General features: G+C 39.3%; 3 protein-coding genes across 6 annotated transcripts in view; 1 reads left to right on the top strand and 2 right to left on the bottom strand.

The window, feature by feature from the left end:
* Positions 1-14,330, top strand: part of dok6 (docking protein 6) — a 48,119-nt gene extending 33,789 nt beyond the window's left edge. Inside the window, exons 5-8 of the mRNA XM_044027891.1 lie at positions 1,132-1,321; positions 1,612-1,750; positions 3,402-3,507; positions 12,014-14,330. Coding sequence (XP_043883826.1) covers positions 1,132-1,321; positions 1,612-1,750; positions 3,402-3,507; positions 12,014-12,186 — 608 coding nt within the window. The 3' untranslated portion in view covers positions 12,187-14,330. The remainder of the gene's footprint in view (positions 1-1,131; positions 1,322-1,611; positions 1,751-3,401; positions 3,508-12,013) is intronic.
* Positions 14,331-15,306: 976 nt separating this feature from the next.
* cd226 (CD226 molecule) lies at positions 15,307-22,169 on the bottom strand. 3 transcript variants are annotated; one of them, XM_044031239.1, is made up of 6 exons: positions 21,333-22,169; positions 20,376-20,696; positions 18,997-19,395; positions 18,201-18,303; positions 17,308-17,362; positions 15,307-16,608 (listed from the first exon to the last, which is right to left on the bottom strand). In XM_044031239.1, exons 1-6 carry the CDS (start codon positions 21,394-21,396, stop codon positions 16,468-16,470), a joined length of 1,083 nt encoding a protein of 360 aa, XP_043887174.1. In that variant the 5' UTR covers positions 21,397-22,169; the 3' UTR covers positions 15,307-16,467. The 3 variants fall into 3 exon arrangements, with proteins under 3 accessions (XP_043887174.1, XP_043887181.1, XP_043887188.1); XM_044031246.1 differs by having other exon boundaries at positions 15,307-15,587; XM_044031253.1 differs by having other exon boundaries at positions 16,433-16,573.
* A 17-nt stretch (positions 22,170-22,186) lies between these two features.
* Positions 22,187-23,442, bottom strand: part of rttn (rotatin) — a 33,328-nt gene continuing 32,072 nt past the window's right edge. Inside the window, exons 47-49 of one of the 2 annotated variants that reach the window (XM_044031237.1) lie at positions 22,884-22,987; positions 22,431-22,500; positions 22,187-22,334 (exon numbers count right to left, since the gene is read on the bottom strand). In XM_044031237.1, coding sequence (XP_043887172.1) covers positions 22,255-22,334; positions 22,431-22,500; positions 22,884-22,987 — 254 coding nt within the window. In that variant the 3' untranslated portion in view covers positions 22,187-22,254. The remainder of the gene's footprint in view (positions 22,335-22,430; positions 22,501-22,883; positions 22,988-23,442) is intronic. The other variant, XM_044031238.1, reaches the window with a different exon arrangement.

Here is a 23,442-nt window from a genome sequence, read left to right as displayed (position 1 = left end):
CTCTTTGTCTGCCATAAAGCGTTAGATTAAAGTCAATGATCCCAGCCCAGCTCACTGGATGACTGCTTACCACCAAGCAAAGTGAATCCTAATCCACTGATTGACTTTTAAGGAACTGGCACTTCATGGTTCAATTTTGACTCACTTGCAGCATGTTTTATTTTAAAAAATGAACAAAACTACATACAGAATTCTGGTTAAGTTTAAAAAATATGATCCAACATCTTGGAAAACATTTCATTTTCTTGTTGAGCGTAAGACAAGAAGATTGACACCACGATACCAAAAATATCACGATACAACGATTCTGTAATCACTATATTGCAAGACAATCAGATAGCGATACATCGCGATGTCTGTCTAAAACTGAAGAAAACAAAATGTCCGGGAAAAGTTAAAAGTCCAGGATTTTTCTATTTATTCACAACATAGAGAACAAAGTGCATTAAGTCTATGTATTCAACGTGGATGGAACGTCTCCGCCATTATCCCACTGTAAAATCCCTTTGCCTCACTCATATGATCAGCGCCACCGTGAGACGTCGTAGTAGTAGTGACACCCGGCGACTGAAACTGGCAGAGACTGTTGACTTTAGAGCGGTCGATATTTTGACCCACCCCTAATAAAGTTGCTGTTTTATTTTTCTTAAGTAGGGATGCACATATTGGACTTTTTGCCAATATATCGGGAGTGCTTGGCCCAATAATCGATACTGAGAGGTTATTTAATCTTTTCTGTAATGAAATTACTAAACATATTTTTTAGACTAATGTCGTGTCAGATGTCAGCAGTTTTTTTAGCCTACTATTTTAGTCGTTATTGATATTGGCGGATCTTTGCTGGTTTGCCGATACCCATTCAATTCAAAGTGTATCAAATGAAAGTTGCCCTCTACTGGACCACATGGTCATTACTTCAGAGTCTGATGCACCTTTAGGCTGTTTATTTTGAACTCAAATAGGATTTTAACCCCCACTACTGTGATAGCCCAATTCTCCATTTAGCGACATTATATTTGGATAAAATATTGAAAGGCTTACATTAGAACCGTTTCATCAAACCAAAAGGTCAATGATCCGTTGAACTGGGATTTTAATCGTTGGACAATCTTTGAATATGAATCTTTCCAGAACGCTTCAACGTGTACCTCATGCCCACGCCAAACCTGGACATCTACGGGGAGTGCACCATGCAGATCACCCACGAAAACATCTACCTGTGGGACATCCACAATGCTCGCCTCAAACTCGTCATGTGGCCGCTCAGCTCCCTGCGCAGATACGGTCGAGACTCCACCTGGTTCACCTTTGAGTCGGGGAGGTGGGTGTTCACGCAGATCTGTGCTGATGTTCTGTGGTGTCTGTGACTGAAATGTCATAATAACTCTGTCAAAGAAACCTATGGGAACCTGCCCATCCCATAATATCAACGTTTGTCGCAGAGCACCTCAGGCAAACTCCGTGACAGTTGCCATGTTCCTCATTGGTATGAGAGGCTGTTTGACTCCATTGAGCCATTTAAACCATGTCTCTCTGTAACTGCATATTTTTAAATCAGCAATCTAAGTGTGTGTACCTCTCCCCGTCTCTGTGTGTGTGTTCCTGGCGCAGGATGTGTGACACAGGAGAGGGTTTGTTCACGTTCCAGACGCGGGAGGGGGAGATGATCTATCAGCGGGTCCACTCAGCCACGCTGGCCATTGCCCAGCAGCATGAGAGGATGATGGAGGAGATGGAGAAAAGCTCCCAGGTACAGTGTTCCATTTTTGGTTGTTTATCAGATTTTCCCACAACAGCACTTTTTTTTTTTTGCATTGCCAAATTGTCATTAAAGAATGAGTGCACGTGTTAACATGCCAATACTCAAGGAATAATCATTAAATGTGTTGATATCGCGTGTCCCTACACTTTCATACAGTTGCTAAAATATTCTGTCGCAACATATGCTGGAAGAAACGCTGAGCTACACTGGACGCATTTATTCACAGATTATTCATCACCACACACTAGGGCCGACACAATTAATCGAAATGTTATCTAAAACGCAGGAGACGCAATATTTGTTAAAGTCAAAAAATATGTGTGAAAATATCATTTCAGATGAATTATTGTCTTGATCGATACACATCTTATTCTACAGACTGAAGAGAATGTCTTGAAAATGAGAATAATGATGTGAAAATGACCATTCTCTCTGATATCACGATCAAAAACATACAAGGACACCACATTGACATCAGTTAATCTGCACTTCACCAAATCCTTAATCCTAACATCGTCCTTAACCAATTCATTCTTAACCTTAACCCAACCACAATCACATAACACAACAACTTTAACGATTAACTCAGAAATCCGTTATTGCCACATTAGGACTATTTTGTCTCCATGACGACTACCGATCCGGAAAAGATCAGCCTTTACAGCAGAAAAAAAACACATTTATGACTTACTCATTTTTTAAACTTAAATTATGCATAACCTTCCCCGCACATGAAAACATGTATTCGCTTGTGTGAAAGTTATTAATTTATGTTACGCTGTCTTATGTTTATGTCCCTGTAATGAAGACAAGTCTCCATAATGGAACAGTTGTCTCCCTTGAAGAAGAGGTTCTCACTCTCAATGTGAGGTTTTTCTCGTTTAGTAAAGCTTAACTTTACAAAGACACTTGCATACATAGACTATCTTCTGAAGGTTTTGTTGTGTCGTTTCTTACATCACAAATATGGCATTCGTTGGCGATAACATCTGACCCCCTGATATCTTGGCACCCGCTCCCTTCTTCCATCACAAAGCCTGTGTACAACCCTTACTATCCCCCGTCCTGCTTTTCTTCCTTCTTTTCCTCCTTCCTTTCTTCCTTCCTTCCTCCCTTCCTCCCCTACTCTCATCTTTAGTCTTTATTTATGTGGGCCTGCCTGGTGTTTGATGAGCCTTGACCGTATGGCCTTGCTCTTGGACCCCGCCATTTGGGAATGTTTCCAAATGCAGTATTTACCCCCAGCTCTGTAAATCACACCGAGAGCTAAACAAAAGTCATCACTCTGGTTTGCGGAGTGAAAAAAAACGAGTTTCCCACTGAGTAATTGCAGATTTGATAAATTTCACTCATTGAATTGGCTCGAGGGTGAAGTCTTTACATTTACAAGTCATCATTTCAGTCAATCAGCGTGGAAACATGTAGTTTGAACAGCAACATACAGTACTGTACATATTTATGTGAACATGTGAAGGTATGTTTTCCTGCTCGCTCACTGTGGAAACTGTTGTTCCTCCGCGAGGTGCTATTAGATAACGTATGCAACCGTACAAATACAGCTGAATATAATTCCCCCCTGTTGTCAGTGAGTGACAGAAAGTGAGAGACACTGTGAAATTTTCCCCTCTGTCTATTTCAGATCCACTCCAGAGAGACACTCACCAAGTCCATCTCCCTGCCACGCAGCGCCTACTGGCAGCATATCACGCGTCAGAACAGCGTGGGAGATCTCTACAGTTACCAAGGTACAGGCATGAAGTTGCTAATTATCATACACACGGCGTTGCTATTTTCCTTACCTGCTTGTGTCAGTGGGAACTTGTGGAGCAACAGGAAGGAGACGCGCAGAGCTAAAGAGAAAGAGAGAGAGAAGGAAACTCACTGTATGACTCAGACACATCACATTAACATTCTGTACAGTATGTTTGTTTGTAGTAAGTAAAAGGAATTAAAGGGGATTTTTTTTTATGTCCCTTTCCATTTTCGCGGACCGATTATTTAGTCAGAAAATAAAAATATATGCAAGGAAAGGTGAGATAAGATAGAATAAGCAAAGACATCCATGATAAGATAATATAATCCTTTAATAGTGCCACTAAGCTGTGAGAGAGGGATAGTAATAAATAAGTAAATATACAATATAAACACAAGGAAATACAACAAAGTGGGAAAAATCACGCCCTATTGAAAGATTATACTGTACTTTTTTTTGTTTGTTGTGTGTAATCTGCCTCACCATTTGCTTTTAATACCTTCTTTGTTTTCCTCATTACTATCTCAGGGTTAATGAATTTCAATATTATCTGAATTAGCCCCCGTTTGGTTGTACGCTGCAGCCACTTGCTCACAAACACCATCTAATTATATGGATTTCATAATCTGATCTAAATGAAATGAGATCAGACAAGAATGTGTTTCGTGGGGGTAAATGTGCAGCTATGTGCAAGGAAGGGAGAAATAAACAGTTATATCACAGCAGGTGCGTCAATGCATTCAGGCTCATCACAGTATACACACACTCTGTGCATATGTGTGTGTGTGTGTGTGCTGACGTCGAGATGGAGACCAAAGGCAGAAAGGTGCTTGAAGAGCTGATGAGATTAAGCTCCGTCCGTGGTATTAGTTGATTAGTGGACTTATCAGAGAATTAAAGGCCTTTTGGCTCTCACTGAAAACAGAAAGCTCGGCAAAGATGAAAGTCGATTTGACATCGTCATTGTCTTTTGAAAAACGAAGGCTGGATATACCGTGTATATATATATACATATATACATATATATATATATATATATATACATATATACATATATATATATGTATTTATATATATATGTAGGCTTTTAATATCATTTAATTGTGGCCTGGTACGCTGAAAAGTGAGTCTTTTTTTCAAAACATCAACCATGTTTTCACTCATATACACTAAACAGGGCCTTCTCCAGCCTCCACCCTCAGGTCCTCGGGGGTCATTAGTTATAAGACCAGCGTCTCCTTTTTTAAACTCTTGCTCTCCAAACTCTGCTGAGCAGAGGAGCTCCTCTCTCATCCATCACCCTGGCACCTCCACTGCTCCTCCCACACTCCCCCAACCGTGTGTCTGTGCATCTTTTTGCAACACCCCCTCCACTCCACGCCTTCTCCCTGCTCTCGCACGCACATGCAGTGCCACCATTATCTCCACCCCTCCTTTTTGCCATGAATAAATTGAATGCATCAGTGTGTTTGAGGACACGCGGAAAGGTCTTGTCGACAGGGTTGAGTGTGGGGAGTGACGGGAGTCCCGCTACTGTCGTGACACGCGGCTCGTCACGACCACTGGATTCTCGCGCGTCTTCGCGTCCTGTACGGCGTCTGCATTGATTGTTAATTGACGTAAGGTCTCTGCCATTTTTTTTACACCTTATGTGCTGAGCAGAGCACAACTGTGGGCTGAGATCTCTGGCTCCACTGGTCTACGTGCTGACGTGTCCCAGGGCAAGACACTGACTAAACCCCATTACTGTATGTGTGAATGGGTGAGTAGCTAAAATAAAATGTCATTACTAAAAAAAAAAAAAAAGGGCTCTATAAATCTGGAGATTTTACCATAACACAGCTCTGCAGTAGATGAACTCAGGTAACCCTTCAGTAACGCCTCCCATCCTCACCCAAATGTTTACTTAAAGGGCTTTTTCATCCATTTTTTTCCCACTTGGTCAAGTGATGCTGCTGTGTTTGTTTAATTTGCATTAGTTGGATTAGAGTTGGATTAAATTTGACCTGTTTCGTCAATGTTATCTAATTTTTGGAAATCCCAACTTACTGTTTTCCAACAGAGAAAGTCTAAGATTCTAAGATTAAATCAGTTAAAAACAATACATTCTTTGGGTGAAGTAGCCCTTTAATTGATTTAGATAACTCAATTAGTGCAGTTTTTTCTTCATCTTTTCTTAAATTACTTTCCATAACCTACATATTCATTACATTTTCTATTATTTATTACCCTTAGTGGCAACACTACTACAGTACAGTGACAATACAACGGAATGTGTGTGAGGCAAAATTTGTTTCCCAGACAATTTCATGTAAAGTTATTCCAGTTATTAGCTGAATAGATTTACATGAACATAAATAACATGGTATTAGTGCAATTTTACATTGCTATTACCACACTATTATCATTGCTATTATTAAGATGGAAATACAATGGTTTTACTACAATATTACCTCCCTAGAACTAAATTATTACCATACCATAATCTTTAGGAATTCACTCTTATGTTACTCATACTGTATATTTTATTATTTTAACTTACTCTCACAATTGTTTTCATATGTTCATCCGTATCATTTGAAATTGTTATGTATTCATTTCCTTGTTCAGCCATTTGTTCATTAGCAAACTACTTAGAACACTTATGATGATTAAGTGTTTTTTTTCTGCACATGTAGTGAATGTAGTGTAGCTTTATTTTAATTTGATTATTCAATTAAATTTCATTTTTAATCTCTCTGTTGTTGAGTTGCCTGGTGACTTCAGAAATAACCCCCGGGGGTCTAAGAAAACTTGTTTGAGAATCGCCGTCTCACATAGATTGGAGTGTGAAATATTAAAATAATAATGATGCTGTTAAACACTGAAATAATGACATGGTTCAAATAGAGGTAAAAAAAAACCGATAGTGGACGGCGGTGGCTGGCTGAGTTCACCGGGCTGTATCGCTGCATGCATGATGAATATCCAATCAGCACAGTCAATTTGCTGAGTCATGCTTGGGTTGCTTTCAAATACCCTGCGGGTGCAAGGGAATAATTAAGGAGCACAGTTTCCTGTCCCAATGAGGTTTATTCACCTATTTGTTTATTTCAGATAATGAGCACGTGGCGAACGGAACATTCTTAACTCCTTCATTTCTGACATCTGCGTTTTTACTTGAGCTGGAAACGCATCCATGAGGAGTTGTTTTCAGTAGCTGAAAGTTGTCAAATGTGTTTTGTTTATATACAGTGGGTATAAAAATGTGCAATATAGAGTGTCTTATATTCTTTTTTCAAAAATGATTCATTTTCACCAACTATGTAAACACACCTGAGCAAAAAGTACTTTGGAATTGAAATGAAATTTGGAAAGACGTCACTGTTCAAAGTTCACTTGGCTCGACGAGAAAAAAAAAGTCTAATTTTGTGACCTCTGCACAATCACTACTAAAAATGTGATATGAAATGAATCATAACTTTTGGCACACATACGAAGATGAAAAAAAACGTCCATATAAGGAGTTGTGTATTATTCTCATGGCAAATTACCATGGGGGCACTTGTGGCACAGATCTGTTCCACGTGAACACTAAGGGTTAAAGAAAAGAGAGGAATCCTTCTTTGATGGAAGCTGCTGCCTTTTACTCTGCTTTTATTTTCTTATTCGGTCTTTTGCGTTCCTGCTGGGTTTTGTGATGCATGGAAATAATTGTGCTTTAAAGTTTTAAAAAAGTTGAGAAAGCAAGACGCCCATGTCTGTCAAAAAGGCGGTTAAATTGCCAGCTCTAATATTGAAACGGAAAAAAAATGCACATATTTCTCCTAGAGCCAATCTTATTTATTCATTTTCCATGTCATTTCATGCAAACACTTTCTCCATCCCTCTTTCTCTGCGTTTCTTTGTCCCGAACAGTTAAGTGGCGTAGGATTAGCAATTCTAATGTCACGGAGAGCTCTCTGTTGTTTGTTTGATCGGCCGGGAGTAATACAAGTAGATTTTTACAGAGGAGGAGTACGTATTAAGAGCACAACAGGCAGAACACAAGGATAATGCTCTCTTATCTTCAACAGGCCGTGTGGAATATAGCAGACGTAGATGTTCAAACTGTATTCCATGAAAAATTCATTATGACCAGGTAAAGCGGGAGTTCAAGTGTTTTGCTCTCTTTCTGTTGTGTGTTTTTTCTACACTAGTTATCAGCCGCATTATTTGGATGTAAATTGAAATGAACTCAGCCACTCTGCAAGATCCATACCATTGATCTTTTTATTCGATCCAGTTTATTGTTACTCCTGCAGCTGGCGCTCGCTCTAAAAACACACACACACACACTGACAAAGTCCAACTAAGTAGGTTTCAAATGCATGCTCCTTGTAGCTTTGAAGAAAAAATGTGTTTATTTTTACTTGATTTTTACGTTTTTCACACTTTTTTTGTCGCGATAAAGGCGTAAAATAAAAGTTTTTTAGTGTTTTGTGCATCACATCCAAATTCTATGTCGAAATGCGATATTGAAAAAGGTTGGATATAAACAGCAATGAACTGTCACCAGTTCTTAAATTTAATTGCAATAAACTGTAGTTCTTTTTTTTATAAAGGATATATAATGATGTATAAAAAATCTTTATGCAAGATATTATCTTCATTTTATATGTTTTTTGTGGCTCAAGGGTGGAGAAGGGACATTAAAATGCCTCTTTTCATTTTAAAGGTTGCGGACCCGAAGCTTAACCATCCTTAACCCTAACCCAAGTGCCTACTCTTAACCCAACTCTAACCCTAACCTTAAAACCAGAGCTTAACCCTGAAAAAACCCTTTGAAGTTGTAGGGCGCAGACAAAAATGTCCCCACATGGTCAAAATATCCCCAGAAAGATAGAGAGAAAGAAAGTACACACACACACACACAATGAAAGGTGCATGTCAGCAGTCTTGCATAAGCTCCTGTGTGTGCACAGTCAGTCTCTGTTTCTCTGGTTACAGCTGTTACGAGGATGCACTATGAGAGAGGAAGGTGCCGACAGGTGTGTGTGTGTGTGTGTGTGTGTGTGACTGTCAACATGCATACATGCATGAGGAGCTGCTGCTGTGTTGGGGTCTGCCATTATAACTGTCAGTGGGTTTTTTTTTCGTGTGCCCTGGACGAGCAGCTGCCACCCTGGGCCAGATAGGATGACATGACCTTCCCTGGATAATGAAAAGGCACTGATAAATCACCGTCCACTCCTCATAGGGAGGAGGAGGGATGCTGACACCACCTCTTCTCTTTTTGTTTGTCTCTCTGTGTGTGTCTATATCTGTGTGTCCTGTCCAAAAAACGCCGGGCTCTGACTCCGACTCTGCACAGCAAACACTGCTGCTTGTGACTGAGGTGATGATGAGATCTGCTTCGTCCTCTCCGTCTACACTGAGCTCTATTTTCTTCTTCTTTTTTTTTTCTCAGCCCAAATTGGCCTTGGTTTGCAGAGAGAGGGATTGTCTTGGCAAAGATGTGAAAGGGATATGCCTGGTTGCCCACCTGTCATTTCAGCAGTCTATTAAGTACTGTAGGTAGGGGAGAGAAATGTCCCTCCCCCCATTCCTCCTTTTTTTAAACCTGCACTGCTTTTCTGGAAAACACACTGAGCTCCAGTTGAAACCTTAAGCTGGAGTCTGCTCTCTTTTTTTCTTAATAGAATACGAATAAGAAAGGAAAGGAGTTGCATATTGAGTGGGAATGTCTCGACTACATTTTTTGGTTTCCAATACTAATATAACAACTTTATATGAGTCCAATACACTCTTTTTTTTTAACCAGTTTTATCAATGAACTATATATAAAAATGAATGTAGTCTCCCGGTACAGTATCAGTTAGTCACCAGGGGGAGACTGTGCCGGTTACGACATGAACTCGAGTTCAGGTTAGAGTTAACGCCTCAGGTGCTCGTTTCAACAGAACATGATGTCACTTTTGTAAATGATGTTCCCATTGACAACGTGGAGGAAAACAGAGGGTAAAAAAAGTAATGTCATATATGAGTGGAAACCAGTATTATTGACAGTGGGCATCATCCAATGACGTCTGTGTCCCGGTTAAAATAATTCAGATTGTGGATGATGCCATGACCAGTTACCACTTAAGGGTTGAATAGTCTAAATTGCCAGTTTCAGGTCTTCTTCAATTGATCATGATGTCCATTTTGTTAATTCTGTTACTGTTAAGAGGGAAATAGATGCTAAATCACAGCACATATGAGTGGACATCAGGATTATTGACAGTCGGGTATCATTTCCACATGACGAACGAAGACGACTACTTGGATTTCTAATGTACAGCATACGGTTTCAGCATCTTTGCTGTTAATATCACAGTTGTGTTGATGTATTTTCCAGCGAGCTACAATCACACATTTGTAAAAGCGCTGTTATTGCAGCCATTGCATGACAATGTCTCTCCTTCCAACATGTCTCCTGTACTTAATGAAGCATTTATATCATATTTAGGGCTATTGGCTTTTACATTAAGCTTTTTCAGATATCCAATATGTGTGTGTGTGTGTGTGTGTGTGTGTGTGTATATGACTCATCTGTTATGGCTGGTCCTGTTCTGGTCTCATCCTGACACCCACACTGGCCTCTCTCTTCGTCTTCCTCCTGCAAGCTGTTCACACACAACAGTGTCTTTCATTTCACTTTCTATTTTATTTTTTTGTGTGTGTGTCTCTCTCTCGCTCTCTCACTCTAACACACATGTTCACACAAGTCACAGTGACAGTGATTGCTGACCTGACTGGATCTTGTTTTATATTCCATGTCACGGTGAGCTGGCGGTGCATCCTGCGGTTTGAGCCTCGTTCCCTTTGGTGGCATCACGACAGGCACTGTGGACAAGACACACACACACACACACGCTTGTATAGCATCCTTAGTGTGGACATAGGTGGACACAATGCATCCCCAATTCACCTCCTAACCCTAACCTTTACCATCCCAACTAAATGACTCACCGCAACATAAAGCCAAAAATGTCCTCATCAAGACACATTTCAGCAGTGTTGTAATGTAATAAAATACAAATACTTTGTAACTGTACTTAAGTACAAAATTCACGTATCTGTACTTTACTTTGTTATTTATATTTCTAGCAACTTTTACTCCACTACATTTCCTCTAACTATCTTTGTTACTTCTTACTACCAAATAAGAAGAAGAGTTAATAATGGTCTGTATTTATATAGAACGTTTCTAGTCTTCAACATGGGGTTAAGTGTCTTGCTCAAGGACAAATATAGACTAACAGGGCCAGGAATTGAACCCATAACCTTCCAGTTGTAGTACAATACAGTAAATGTTATATACTTTAAGACTTTAACTTAAGTAATATTATAAATTAGTGACTTCAACCTCTAACAAAGTCATTTTCTGTTAAGATATTTGTACTCTGGATGTTGTCAGATAAATGTAGTTCTTGTGCTTTCTGCCTCTAAACTTTTTCATCCCTTTTGTGCTGCATCTCCCCTATTTATAGATCTATGTACACAGTATAAATGAGCATGCTTTCTTGTGATATTTCCTCTTAACCTCATTATTTAATTAGTTTCAGGGCTTCACATTGGCTCTGACTTTGCTTAAAGACTCCAAAAGCGTATTTACTAATGGCACCAACAGTGGAGAGGGAAATTATCCATTAGTCTTTTGTTTTACTTATTTATTTTTATTCAGTGTGTGGCGCCAGAAGAAAACCAAGTGGACCTTTAATTTGTTAATCAAATTTCAATTAACCTCAGTGGAAAAATATTGACACGCAACAACTTTTCCCGGGCGAGTTGCATTAGCTGCTACCACATATGCTATCGGGATCGAATTGATCACAGCGTTGTGTTAAGTTTTGCACCTCCTGAAATATTGATCGGCGGCCACTTCCTTCCCAGTTCGGTGCATGATCAGCAGCCTGCCAGCCACTTTATCCTCAACCCACCACAGCGTGCACGTCTCCAAACAGTGCTCGAATATATTATTAATAGTCTCACAGTTGCACAGAGCAGCGCTCCACCCACAAGTATCCATTACTCCCTCTCAGTGCAGTTAACCAATATGCTCTCAAGAACAAATTGGTCCAATTAATTTAAACTAAGGTGGAGAGGCAGCGCGCGGGGAACGAGACGAGACAGCAGACACTCCAGGATGATGAGGCGTGGAATGAGGCCCTGAATTTGAGGTGAAAGGTTGATTTCGCGTCAAATCTTTTATCCCAGCGAAACCTTTTTATTTTAATTATTGTTGCGCCGGAGAAGCACCTACACTTAATGATGTGAAGAGATCATTTTTCAATCCGAATGTAAAATGTCAGCATGGTCTTGTAATCTTAATTTCTTTATGAAGCCATGGGCACGGGCGGTAGCTAAGCAACAGTTTGCTGAAGAAGTACACAGGACTTATTGCTCCGATTTAAGTGCGAGGTAAATCAGACGGGACAAAGTAAAAACGAACACTTCATCGACTCTTTGTCCACTTTTTTTTCTCCCCGTCACAGGAAGTGGCCTGACAATGACTTTCATCCCTCGAGCACAGACGTTTCCCAGCTTTCTGTCTGATGAGCCAGAGCAGCAGCAGCAGCAGCAGGAGGAGAAGAGCCAGCACCAGAAAGAGGCACCATCGCCCTCTAGTGGCTGTGGATCCACTTGCAGCCTGAGAGCCCTTCAATGACAGAGAACTGCTCGACCAAAACTGAACACTTTAACCACTACTGTAGAGAGGATGTAGAAATATGTATAGTGACATGTGTAATATATCATTTCCTGGTGAAACTGTAACAATAGTGTCAACTGTAGAGTGAGTGGGACGTGATGTTGTTTTTTGTTGTCGTTTTTTCTTTTTGTCTGACTGCAGCAGTAGCTTCAAAGTTTGCACCAAAAATCCCTTAAGTGTAGCTTTTTAAGTCCTTTATGTTGTCATTATGCTCTTAGACCTAAGACACCAAGATCTGCTGTAAAACAATTTTCTTTTGAAGGCTTTTTGTTCTGAATTCTGACAAAAATCCCATCAGGTTCATTCCAAAATGTGCAGCCTCAGCAGGCATTTTTTCAGAAAGAAAGAAAGAAAGACAAAACCCCACATGATTTCTGACACATAATCCGTTGCAGTCTGACTGTAGTGTGCTTGTTCTCAACAACGTGAAACTGATAAATGCCCGACAGTAAAAACCGCTCGACTTTGATAGCGGTGATGAATCAGCCGAAGCCCTTAATCGGTTACAACCAGCGAAAAGAAAAGGTCGTTCGGCAAAGTGCTTCAAGGATACAGGAGTGGACGGCCATGTCACGAATGATAGAATGTGACCTTCTCGCGGCCATCTTTACTTTAAACTGCCATTCTTCACGGCACACTAATAGTACAATATTGTTTTAATAGCTTCTAACTCTTCTCCCGCATCATTCCCGGGGTCTGATGAATGGTTCATTAGCAAAAGGAAAAGAGGTGAGGACTTGGGGAGTAGTTGCAAGGTAATAAAACGTCACAGTAAATGTTGGCGATTGTGGAGTGTCCATATCCATACGTGACTAAACCTCAGCATATTTGGAAGCTACACTGAGGCTTAAAGATGAGGATGAAGCCTCAGGATCTGGATTTAAACGAAGCACTTGTAAAACTACAAGTTGCCATTTTGCACAGTTTCAGTTCATACTACAGACTAAACAAATGAGCTATAATGTGCAATTAGAGAGTTTTACAAAGCTCTGGTCTGTGGATCGTGTTGTTGATAAGCAAAGTGTGTTAACCAGCTGCTGTCTGTCGCTTTATAGTGAGCACACAGAGCGGTATTGAACACCTCATATACATCACTGTAAAAAAACAACCTAAAACAAAAGAGAAATCTGTTCACAGTTAACAGGCTCACATACTGAAAAACAGTTACATCGTGGTTATCACATTCTCCTCCATAAAGAAGTGCCTTCCGACCACAGTGTACAACATTTATCTTTGCGACTTCACAACAACAAGAACTCAGTGTCTTAAGATTCCCTTAAATCCAGGGGTTGGGGTGCAGCTACAAAATGTGAGATCAAACCAGACGTCTTTTCTAAAGAGGAGTATAACACTCCGGCTGTCAGCAGACACTGATTCATCTCCTCAAATATCTGCGGTAAATGTGTTTATGCTTTCTGTGGCATCACAAAACAAAGTGTAGATCCTTCGAATTACAGCAAGAATATGATACAAAATAAAAATAAAAATCAAAAAGGGTTTCACTTTGAGGCAGCAAAGCAGTCCTTCACTGTCAAACTTATTTTTGTTGTTTGGTTTTCTAGAGGCCTACACGCACTTTCTTTTGTGTTCACGTTGGATTTTGTTGTCACTTTAGTTTGTAAATGTTTTATTTAAGATAATTCTGTGAATTTGAGCTAAATTAAAAGAGGTGTCAGCGCGTGTCGGGTCTGTAACGTAATACGAGTTTGTAGAAAGACAGTTGACACATCAGGCCACATTTCTGCTCTCGTTGTCCGGAGTCCATCAGTCGCTCAACTGTGGTTCGTAAAACGTGTGTGTATTCGTTCCACTACATCCGGAGCATTAGAGCTGTGCTGACTGAACTGAATGGAGAAAGTTATTCTGTTGTTATCTGTAGCCATTGAATTGTTTGTAGGTCTGTTGTGTTGTCATATTATGTCACATTTACTTTACTAAAAATACGATTGTGTTTCTCTTGTTGCGTTCCTGTCAGATTGTTTGTTAAATGCACTTTGGATATGTTGACTGTAGGACTACGGTTTTCACTAAATGTACATACAGTATGTTATGTTTTTGATGATAAAGAAAATGTAATAAATTGAATGTTCTATCAAGCGTCATCAGTTTCCTTGTCAAATGCAAGGTGAGTATCTTTAAAGCAGCGCTATGCAACCTTTCTGGTCATATTGGGGCTGTGGGAAACACCTTTAAAAGTAGATATATGTCAAATATGTACAACTACAGATCTTACAAAACACAGAAATAAGATATGTCAATGTGACAAGTGGTCATTTAAAAATAAAAAAAACTTTATAAATGTTAAATACTCACCAACAAATTTAAAGATGCAGTGAGAGAGTTGGTACAAGGCCATAGTCCGACTAAGACAGACAACCGGACAACTTGTCGCGTCAGAGTATGCATTACAGGCCGTGTACTTCTGACTCCGCCTCCGTAGGTGGCGCTGTATCTCTCTGTAAGCTAATGCACATTGAATCAGTTTCCCGTTGTCCTTTACGTCACAGAAAAACAAAATGCGAACGCGAGATGACTTGTGCTGTGGTTCTTTATGTTTCGTCCCTGCTCCATAGCTTTCGTCTCGCCAGTCTTTTCCAGCAGTTTCAACAGTACTGCATGTTGTCTTGTTCTACTTCCGGATCAAAGACTGGGGAGGAAACTCCAGTCTGACTATGAATCGCATTATCCAGGTATGTTAGTATAACAGACTAGCTCGATTTTAATTGGACTAATGTGTTTACATGACATTAAGACATTAGTCCAACTAAAATCTGACTTTTAGCAGTAACACTGCTAAAAGTCTGTCTGGGTGAAAACGTTCCACTCCAGCATCATTATCAATGTAGCCAGTGTCAGTTTAACACATTTTTTAATCTCTGAGGACACATCATCATCATTTTTGTCATAATATAATATAATAAATTTCTTGCATTAAGCAGTTCAGCATGACAGTTTAACTTTAAAATCAAATCAATTTAGTTTGTAGAGTGAAAAATTCACAATTCAGTTTGCCTTGATAACCTTCAGGCCTCTATTTGCCACAATCTCACATCACAGGAAGTAGAAGCAAAGCAGTGGCAATGTCACATATTTTATTTATACCACAGGGAGTAATTATGCACACACATTGGTTTCACTACTGCTGGACATAAACCTCGCAGTTTCACAGTCAAATTCACACTTGAAGCTTTCAAAAGAAAGTGAAGTGGAGAGAATAAAGACAACAACCACAACAAAAACTTCCAAAACTATATTGTCCCTTTGTGTTGACATTTCTAACGTGTCCACATTTGTCTTGTTTCCTAGTGGAAAAGCCCACATATCCATTACTGCCTCTGCCACTGCCACTGCCTCCATTTCTATGGAGATAAACGAGCCACGTTATAAATAAACAACACACAGTTTAACGGCACTACCATAAACCTTAAACACTGCTTTACAATAGCATGTAGGCGAGATTAAAAACCATAAAAAGAATACAACTTGGTAAACTTGTGACAGCCTATCATAAAAAATTGTTTGTTTAATTACATTTCATAAGCATAAAAAAAACAAGTGTCGGGAGCTATATACTGAAGCACAGGATTAGCTAATTAGAGTTTAGCTTTCATAATAAGAGCGTGCTGTAACTAGAACGCAGCCATCCTAGAAAGAGAGCCCTTTGGGAGAAGCAGCAGCAGTCTCAAGTGATGGTACAGTGCTGAGTGACTGCGTCTCTTCTCCGTTAGATGATTAGACGCCATTGTCAGGCTTTGAATGGAAAAGCAGGAGGGGATGAAAGTAAACGCAGAGCAATTACACAGGCTTTTGTCAGTCGTTTTACTCGGGGGTTACGGGAGAGAAAAGAATGATTACACAGGCTTTTGTCGGCTCTCTCTGCATGACGGATGCCGTCAAATATTGTTTTGCCCAAAACAGATATTTTCTCAACAGTAATTATGCAGTACATACTACATTTAATTAAGGGCTGGACCCAACCAAACGCGTCAGCTGTCTGTGACTTACACGAGCACCAGCTTGTTAATGCGTTCCAAGCTCCAAATATGAATATTAATCACTGTCAATGTGATTCCTGCATCTTATCAAAAAGCTACTCCCAGCTTGTCAATGTGCCTTTTCTATGTGTATAGTTGTTTGTAAAAAAAAACCAAAAAAAAAAACCTGAGGGTGCACTGACATCTGTGAAAAAAAACACAAATGCGCGTTCACATTAAAGCAGTGCATTTTATTTGCATCCACTCATTTATCACAAGGCTGCAGCTGACGTCTGGATTTGTGTGTTCGTACACTCTGCAGGTTGGCGTACACGGGGACAAGTCTGATGTTCCGGGACTTCTTAGTCATCCTGGGACACACACGGATGTTTTCATAGATGTTTGGCTGTGAAAATGTGGTGAAGGTTGTTTGTCATGGAGGTGTTAGATGAGGACAGGTGGCAGGTGATAATGTAAAGACTGCTATGCGCAGCAGCATAGGAAAATGTGATAAAATATGCAATTTTTATAAGATACTTTAAGTTACATTATTTTTTAAAGATTAAAATAACTTATCTGTTATATATATCTGTCAGTACGGAAGAGTATTCGTAAGGGCCACAAAGAAGTAAAAATATCTAACACATGCATGAAGTCTGAGATTAAAGTGTGAATTCTGAGAAAAAAGTAAGAATTCTGAGATTAAAATCCAATTTCTGACTAACCTTGAATTCTGAGATTAAAGTTTGAATTTTAAAATAAATTCTATTCATATTAATAACTCACAATTGCATTTCATATCACATCTTATAAAACAAACCAATATTTTCAAATGAACCTTACCATAACTTTATGACATCACAATTACATACGAGTATAAAAAGGTAGTAGTTGCGTGTTATTTGGTTATTGTGAAGTACTAGGCATAAAGATAGCTATGCATCAGGTCACATGACAATGGGATGTGCTATATCCGATGATATGACTAAGAGCGAGGTGTAATGGCTTTGTAATTAAGTGCATGTCTGATGAGGAGGTTGGGAAGAGTCTTGAAGGTGTCAAGTGTAAAGACAAGAGTAGATATAATGAATAATGCAACACTTGCCTGTCTCCGAGACGGGTGTAGTTTGACTCTGTACTCCTCTCTCTTGTTCTGCCTCCTGTGATGATCATTAAATAAAAGTTAAATCAATAGAATAGAATGGTTTAAGTTCAGTGAATTTCATTTAAACTGAACCACATCTCAACCTGCATAATCTGAAGGGATTTTACACAGAAAATATGAAAACTTACAACATTATTGAGATACAACCAACAAGAACAACACCTTAACAAACTCACTCAAGTATTCAAAGTTTTTCTACAAAAATAAAAAACTATATATTTCACTCTATGCTCCTATTAATGCTTACTCAGAATTCTGAAAGGACCAAGATCCTGCGACTGCATCCCTAAAACATATACAGTGTTGTCCATATTTGTGTTTTGGAGTCAAATGTCTTCACACATTTTGAAAGGAACGACACGTGGTAATAAGAATCCGCCTCATGCATTACATTTTTCACGTTTTCATGTCGAAAATTCTAATTTCCATGAGGCTTGTTTGTATGGATTTTTCTGTGGGCTTCACCAAAATCACTGAACCACACAAATATTTCACAAGTCGCTCCTTTCAGACTGATAAATATCCCCTATTTATTTCCTGTTTTGTTCATTCATGTGAGATTTAACCATGCGCATAATCAATGCCCAGAGAACGACTTTATAAGACTACCTCATCTCAAAATGTTAAGGACAGTGGTACAAAGAAATTGCACCAAAATGTTTTTTTCCATCAGCTGATAAACACTCCAAGTTTGACGCAAATCAGTTCAATGTTTTTGTAATAATGCTCATAAATAAAACAAAACCTCCTTAGACAACACACAGATCAGTTTGTTCCATAATGCTAAGTACAGATGTTTTTATCAGACGTGAAGAAAGACAGTGAGCTCTTACCAGTGCTTTAATGCCAGTATGAGGATGACTATGAATAAAACAAGACCAGCAGTTCCAGCCCCGATGTAAATAATCATCATGTACAAGGAGAGGCTGAATCCACCTACAGGAGAAAACAAGACAAAAATAATAATTATATGCAAATGTTTGCACTGATAGGTTTGCATCCAATTTCAATTTTGTACGGAGTGACAAACAATTCAAAACAACATTCTGATTCTCAACCTTTTAGCAACAAAATCATTATTTTTGGGACATTAGTAGCAGAAATCATGATCTATCAGTACCTATTTTGTTATTTTATTCTCTTTGTCATGACAACAATGTAGTTTGGACATTTGATATCTGATTACACCTATCAGAATAAACACAAATCACATTACTCTCTTGACATCTTCAGGTACCAATATTTGGCAAAAATGTATTTAACATAAACCAGAACTTGGTTCAGTACCATCAAAAGTTTCTGTTTCTGTATGACAACATCCCACTGACCTATACATGTAACACACAGATGGAAACCCTGACAAACTCACACTTCACTACTCAAAGACGGTGCCACAGGATGTTACGGTTATAGCATAAGTGTTTGCAGAGGTAACACTGCTGAGAATGTGAGATCAGCATCACAAAACACTGCTTTATTGTGTCCATTATATTTCATCCATCACTGTTATCTATATGAAACATTAGCACTCATACATCTTCATCAGTGTAAGAAACAATTCATCATCCCGTCATATGGTTGCATGAATAAAACACTAAGTTAACCACGGCTTGATGTGTGTCTTTGTACCTTGAGTGACAACTGTGAGCAGAACTGTGGTGGTCTGCACCCCCGCGTCTGTGTTAAAAGTACAGCGGTAGAAACCGCCATCATCCATTGCAACACCTGTCAGCTGCAAGTTGACATCCAGGCTGTCGTGACAGTTTACACGTCCCCTGTCGCTGTAGTCTTCACCCACCAGGCCTCCCTCCACCTTCTTACAAACGCCAATGATGCCCCAGCGTTGGCCATGTGGCATCCTCTCTAAAAGGGCCTGGTAGACGGTGCCGTTGTGCTTGTGGTTACAGCTGATGGTCAGGTTGTTGTTCTGCTCTGCCAACAACTCTACGTCTGCCACAGTCACCTCTGGGGTGGGGGGCTCTGTGATGTCTTCTTTTTCCTCTTCCTCATCATCTTCAGGGGGTTCATCTGTAAAAAATAAAATGGAGGTGGATGACAGAAATTTAAAATGTGTAAAAGGGGTTATATTGTCTACACTAGAGGATGTTTTCTAAAAACAAAAGCTTATACCAAATCAACCACTTAATTAAGTCTCAGGGGTGCCCCCCCCCGAGAAGAGCTAATCCACAGTAAAATATTTGCGAGAACCCCCTTTGATACTATGATTGGCTGTGGGATGGTATGATATGCTAAAGCAAAAAATATAATAGTACAGCAATTACAGCTGTAAAATGTCACCTTACTTCAGCCATCTCAAGAGTGAAAACACAGTTGACTGACTGCTCATACCAACCCAGAGGGGTAGGGGTCGTGTTACTCAATGACTGCACTCTGAAGAATCATTAGAAACAGCTCATATCTTTGTCATAGTATTAGTGCAAGACACCACAATTACAATAATTAATTGTTTTCAAATTAATATCACAATTTGAAACTAGGCAATTAGCAATTCCCAAAGGCTGCTCTTTTACTGTTCCATGCTCTATGCCAGTTTAAAATGCAATACATAAAGTACACATACTTAGTGGCTTAGTGCCTGCCATAAAAGCCTGTAGGGACAGTGCTATGATCTGGGGTTGCTTTACTTGGTCAGGTCTAGCTCAGGGTAAAATAAAAAAACTGAGGTCAGCTGACTAACCTAAACATACTGAATGATCAGGTTTTTTGGATTCAATAGGGGCAGACTGTGAAAGACAAATAAATTGACATTGCATGATCTTATCCAAATAATGCCACAACAAATGTGTGCCATAATCGAGCTAGAAAATTGATTGAGACTTATTTTTGGCTGGGCAGTGTATATTGCAAATCAGATTGCAATATACAGAAACTGTGGTCACCAACTTGCTTCTGTTGGATATGGGTCCTCTCTGGATCCCCACAGCCTCTTCATCCAATAGGTTTTACTTAATGATGGCCACAGTGACCGCTTCTGTTGACAGCTTTACCTAAATCCTCCACCTGAACCCTCTTGGTCCAGGGTCCTTGAGGGAAGGTCTGAACGGAGCAGCGATAAAGCCCAATATCCTGATGCGTCACGTTCCTCATTGAGATGCTTCCATCCATAGTCGTGGTCCTCAGGAACTCTACTCTCCCTTTGTGTTGGCGTGAGAAGACCACTCCGTATTCCGGATGGAAAATAGCTACTGGGTACTTGTCTGGCACTTTGGTCCAGGACACCAAGCTGAGGTTGCCGTCCCATGGACACAAACAGTCAAGGACCATGCCTTCCTCCAGTCGAACAACAGCCTCTTCCTGCTGGACAGCAACTGAGCACAGGGCAGAAATCACATCAGTATAGTTTCAAAATATTTAGTATGTACAGTATACAACCTGTATTTTACTATTTTACTTTTATTAAATCCTTAGCTTATGAGTAATATCCATTACACCTACACAACTGTGGTGTGAAAGACTAGTATTTCCTCCCTTAAGTCCTCTAGTTGAAGAGAAGCCTCACAGCTTTGAGGCCATCCCTTGAGTAATGGTAATTAGGCTAATATGAACCAGTACACACAAACACAACTAACAATCGTTGGTGATTGAGCTTTCAAGTTTTCAAAGACTCTTTTCAGAGCTGGGTGACAGCTGATTTCTAATCATGAGAGGCACCTGGGAAAATTCTGGCAGGCTGGGAATAAAAACACCTCACACAACTGCAAAATTTTTGAAAACATGCATTTCTACTATGTTTTAATCCAGGAACTGTGGAATAAAGGATACTTTTAATAATTAATAATGAAGTAAACATAGATACAAGAACGAATATTTGAACTTGTATGCACTTGAATTCAACTCAGTTATGAAAAACAGAAAATATTACTTGCAACAATGACGAGCCTATCAAGAGAATCATTTACGAAAGACTGAAATTCACAATATAAATGTGTAGATAAAATCCATACCTTTAAGAAAAGGGAGAAAGATGAGTACCACAAAGTACCAGTGGTCCTTTTGTACGGCTTCCATGTCGCCCCACCAAGGGAGAATGAAAGCTGCATTGATGAGACGAGTTGAGGCACCAAGCTGCACTTCCTGCTCACTCTGTGGCTACAGATAAACACTTGAGCTGCTCATGCACGCTCCATGGCCTCCTACTGTTAGTCCACTCCACAGAGGGACACTTTATCACTGAGTCTCTTAATGGGATGCAGGCTTATGGCATAATGTTAAATGGTGGAATTCCAACTGACGTTTTCGCAAGTTGGGCTAGTGTTGCCTTCAGCTGCCTGAATATCTATAATAGGTTTTAATCTCGTGTACAATGACTTGTTTCTTGTAAGTTTGAATATATTTGCTCATTTTTAAATGAGCAAATATATGAGTTTTAAAAACTCATTCAATAGTTCAGGTAATTTATATATAACAATTCTAAAATATTTAGAATGGCTTTGACACAGGTTCCTACAAGGAATTAATTGCCATGAATTTAATCAGATATTTTATCCACCTGAAAAAACTAATGATATTCACACCAGCTAATAAACAAATATTATTATCAAAACTTGCAAACGCACATCAGTGAATGTTCACCGGCTTAACATCAACACTGTGGCATTTTCATTAAGCATGTTGACACGCTGATGGCAGCAATTACTTTGAAGCTGTGCTGTGGTTCACCACAATTTGGCAAAGTCATATTAGCAGTGAAAAGCAACATAGATTTAAATGGGTCATGGTAGGTCAAATCCTTTTTTAACCACAGTTTTTTTTGTTTTTTTTCTTAAACACAACTCATCGTTCTAAAAAATGAAACAATTTATTATTATTATTATTACTATTATTAAAAGTACAAAACATGATACAAAAACAAAACTATAAATACAATCAGTTATTTAGCAGCTGGGAAACGTTTTCAAGGCACTTTAACAGATAGGCACTCATCGGCTCCTGCGGTCTCTCTGCATCTGCAGTTTGGAGGAAAAGGAAACTTGAATGTCAACTATTTAAAATGGAAATATAATGCTCAGAATGAACATTATTAACAGGAAACAAATGCATACCTTTTTTAGAGACGGTATGTGCCTCCTCAATCCTCACACGTATTGAAGGACACTTTAAAGTTGTCTTGGCCTTTTTTGAGGGGAAATTAGCACAAATTAGGGAAGAGTTGTGTTGATGAGACTGGAGCTATGAGACTTTTAGAATACCGAGGAAAAATTGGGTTGTATGAAGAAAGATTTCAGGCAGATTTATTTATTTTACATAGCGACCTACAACGCTGAAGCTCGGAGACCTTGAAGTAAGTACCAGGTGCTAAATCTGTTCAATAAGATAAAGTGCAGGAGATCAATGTCTAACGGTCATAGTACCAAAGAGCATGAAGCCACGCCAAGATTTGACTTGACATATATCACCAATAAACTCAAATATGAGGCAATAAACACAGTAAAATAAACTTTAAGTGCTTGGGGGCATGTGTGTGAATGCGTGTGTGTGTGTGTGTGTGTGTGTACCCGTTGATTGTTATGCAGCAACGCCCAAATTGCAGAGGAGCCCATACAACGAGTTTCCAAGTCTTTACTTTCCAGACAGCGCAGCAAGGCTTTCATGGCTTTATCTGAAGATAATCAGAGGCGTTTATCAATTGTGAGATAACCATAACTTTGTAGAAGAAAATCAATATTATTCAATTTGGAATCAGAATGTGACAGTAAAAATTGTAGATATTAAATTATATATTAGCATAGGCAGTAGAAAAACATTGACCTGTTTTAACACACTACTTTGCACTGCCAAAACTAAAAACTAAAGTGCTTTGGTTTCAATTATTTTTTTACATACGTAAACATTTAGATGTGGCAATGAGGCCTCATCAGATGGATGTAGTAATGAGAGGATTTTTGATTTAACAGACACAGGAAAAGTTTTCAGGCAACAAAAACAATGTCGCAACACATTCCAACCACCTGGGCCCACAACTCCCACATGCTGCTCGCATTGAAGAGTGTTCGAGTGGGGAGACCTACAATCTGTCTTTTCATCTTCTCTGCAACTTCCTCTTTGTCTCTTTTT

The sequence above is a fragment of the Solea senegalensis genome, linkage group LG1 (genome assembly GCF_019176455.1).
Source record: "Solea senegalensis isolate Sse05_10M linkage group LG1, IFAPA_SoseM_1, whole genome shotgun sequence".
Taxonomy (NCBI): Eukaryota; Metazoa; Chordata; class Actinopteri; order Pleuronectiformes; family Soleidae; genus Solea; species Solea senegalensis.
Note: the sequence above shows the minus strand (reverse complement) of the source record. Positions and strands in the feature narration are given on the sequence as shown.

Excerpts from the sequence above, each read along its gene's own strand:
- cd226 (XM_044031239.1), bottom strand. The coding sequence starts at position 21,396 with ATGGAAGCCGTACAAAAGGACCACTGGTACTTTGTGGTACTCATCTTT. Across the intron at positions 20,697-21,332 it reads CTTTCTCCCTTTTCTTAAAG|TTGCTGTCCAGCAGGAAGAG; the intron begins GTATGGATTTTA and ends CCCTGTGCTCAG. Across the intron at positions 16,609-17,307 it reads TACACCCGTCTCGGAGACAG|CCAAACATCTATGAAAACAT; the intron begins GCAAGTGTTGCA and ends ACATTTTCACAG.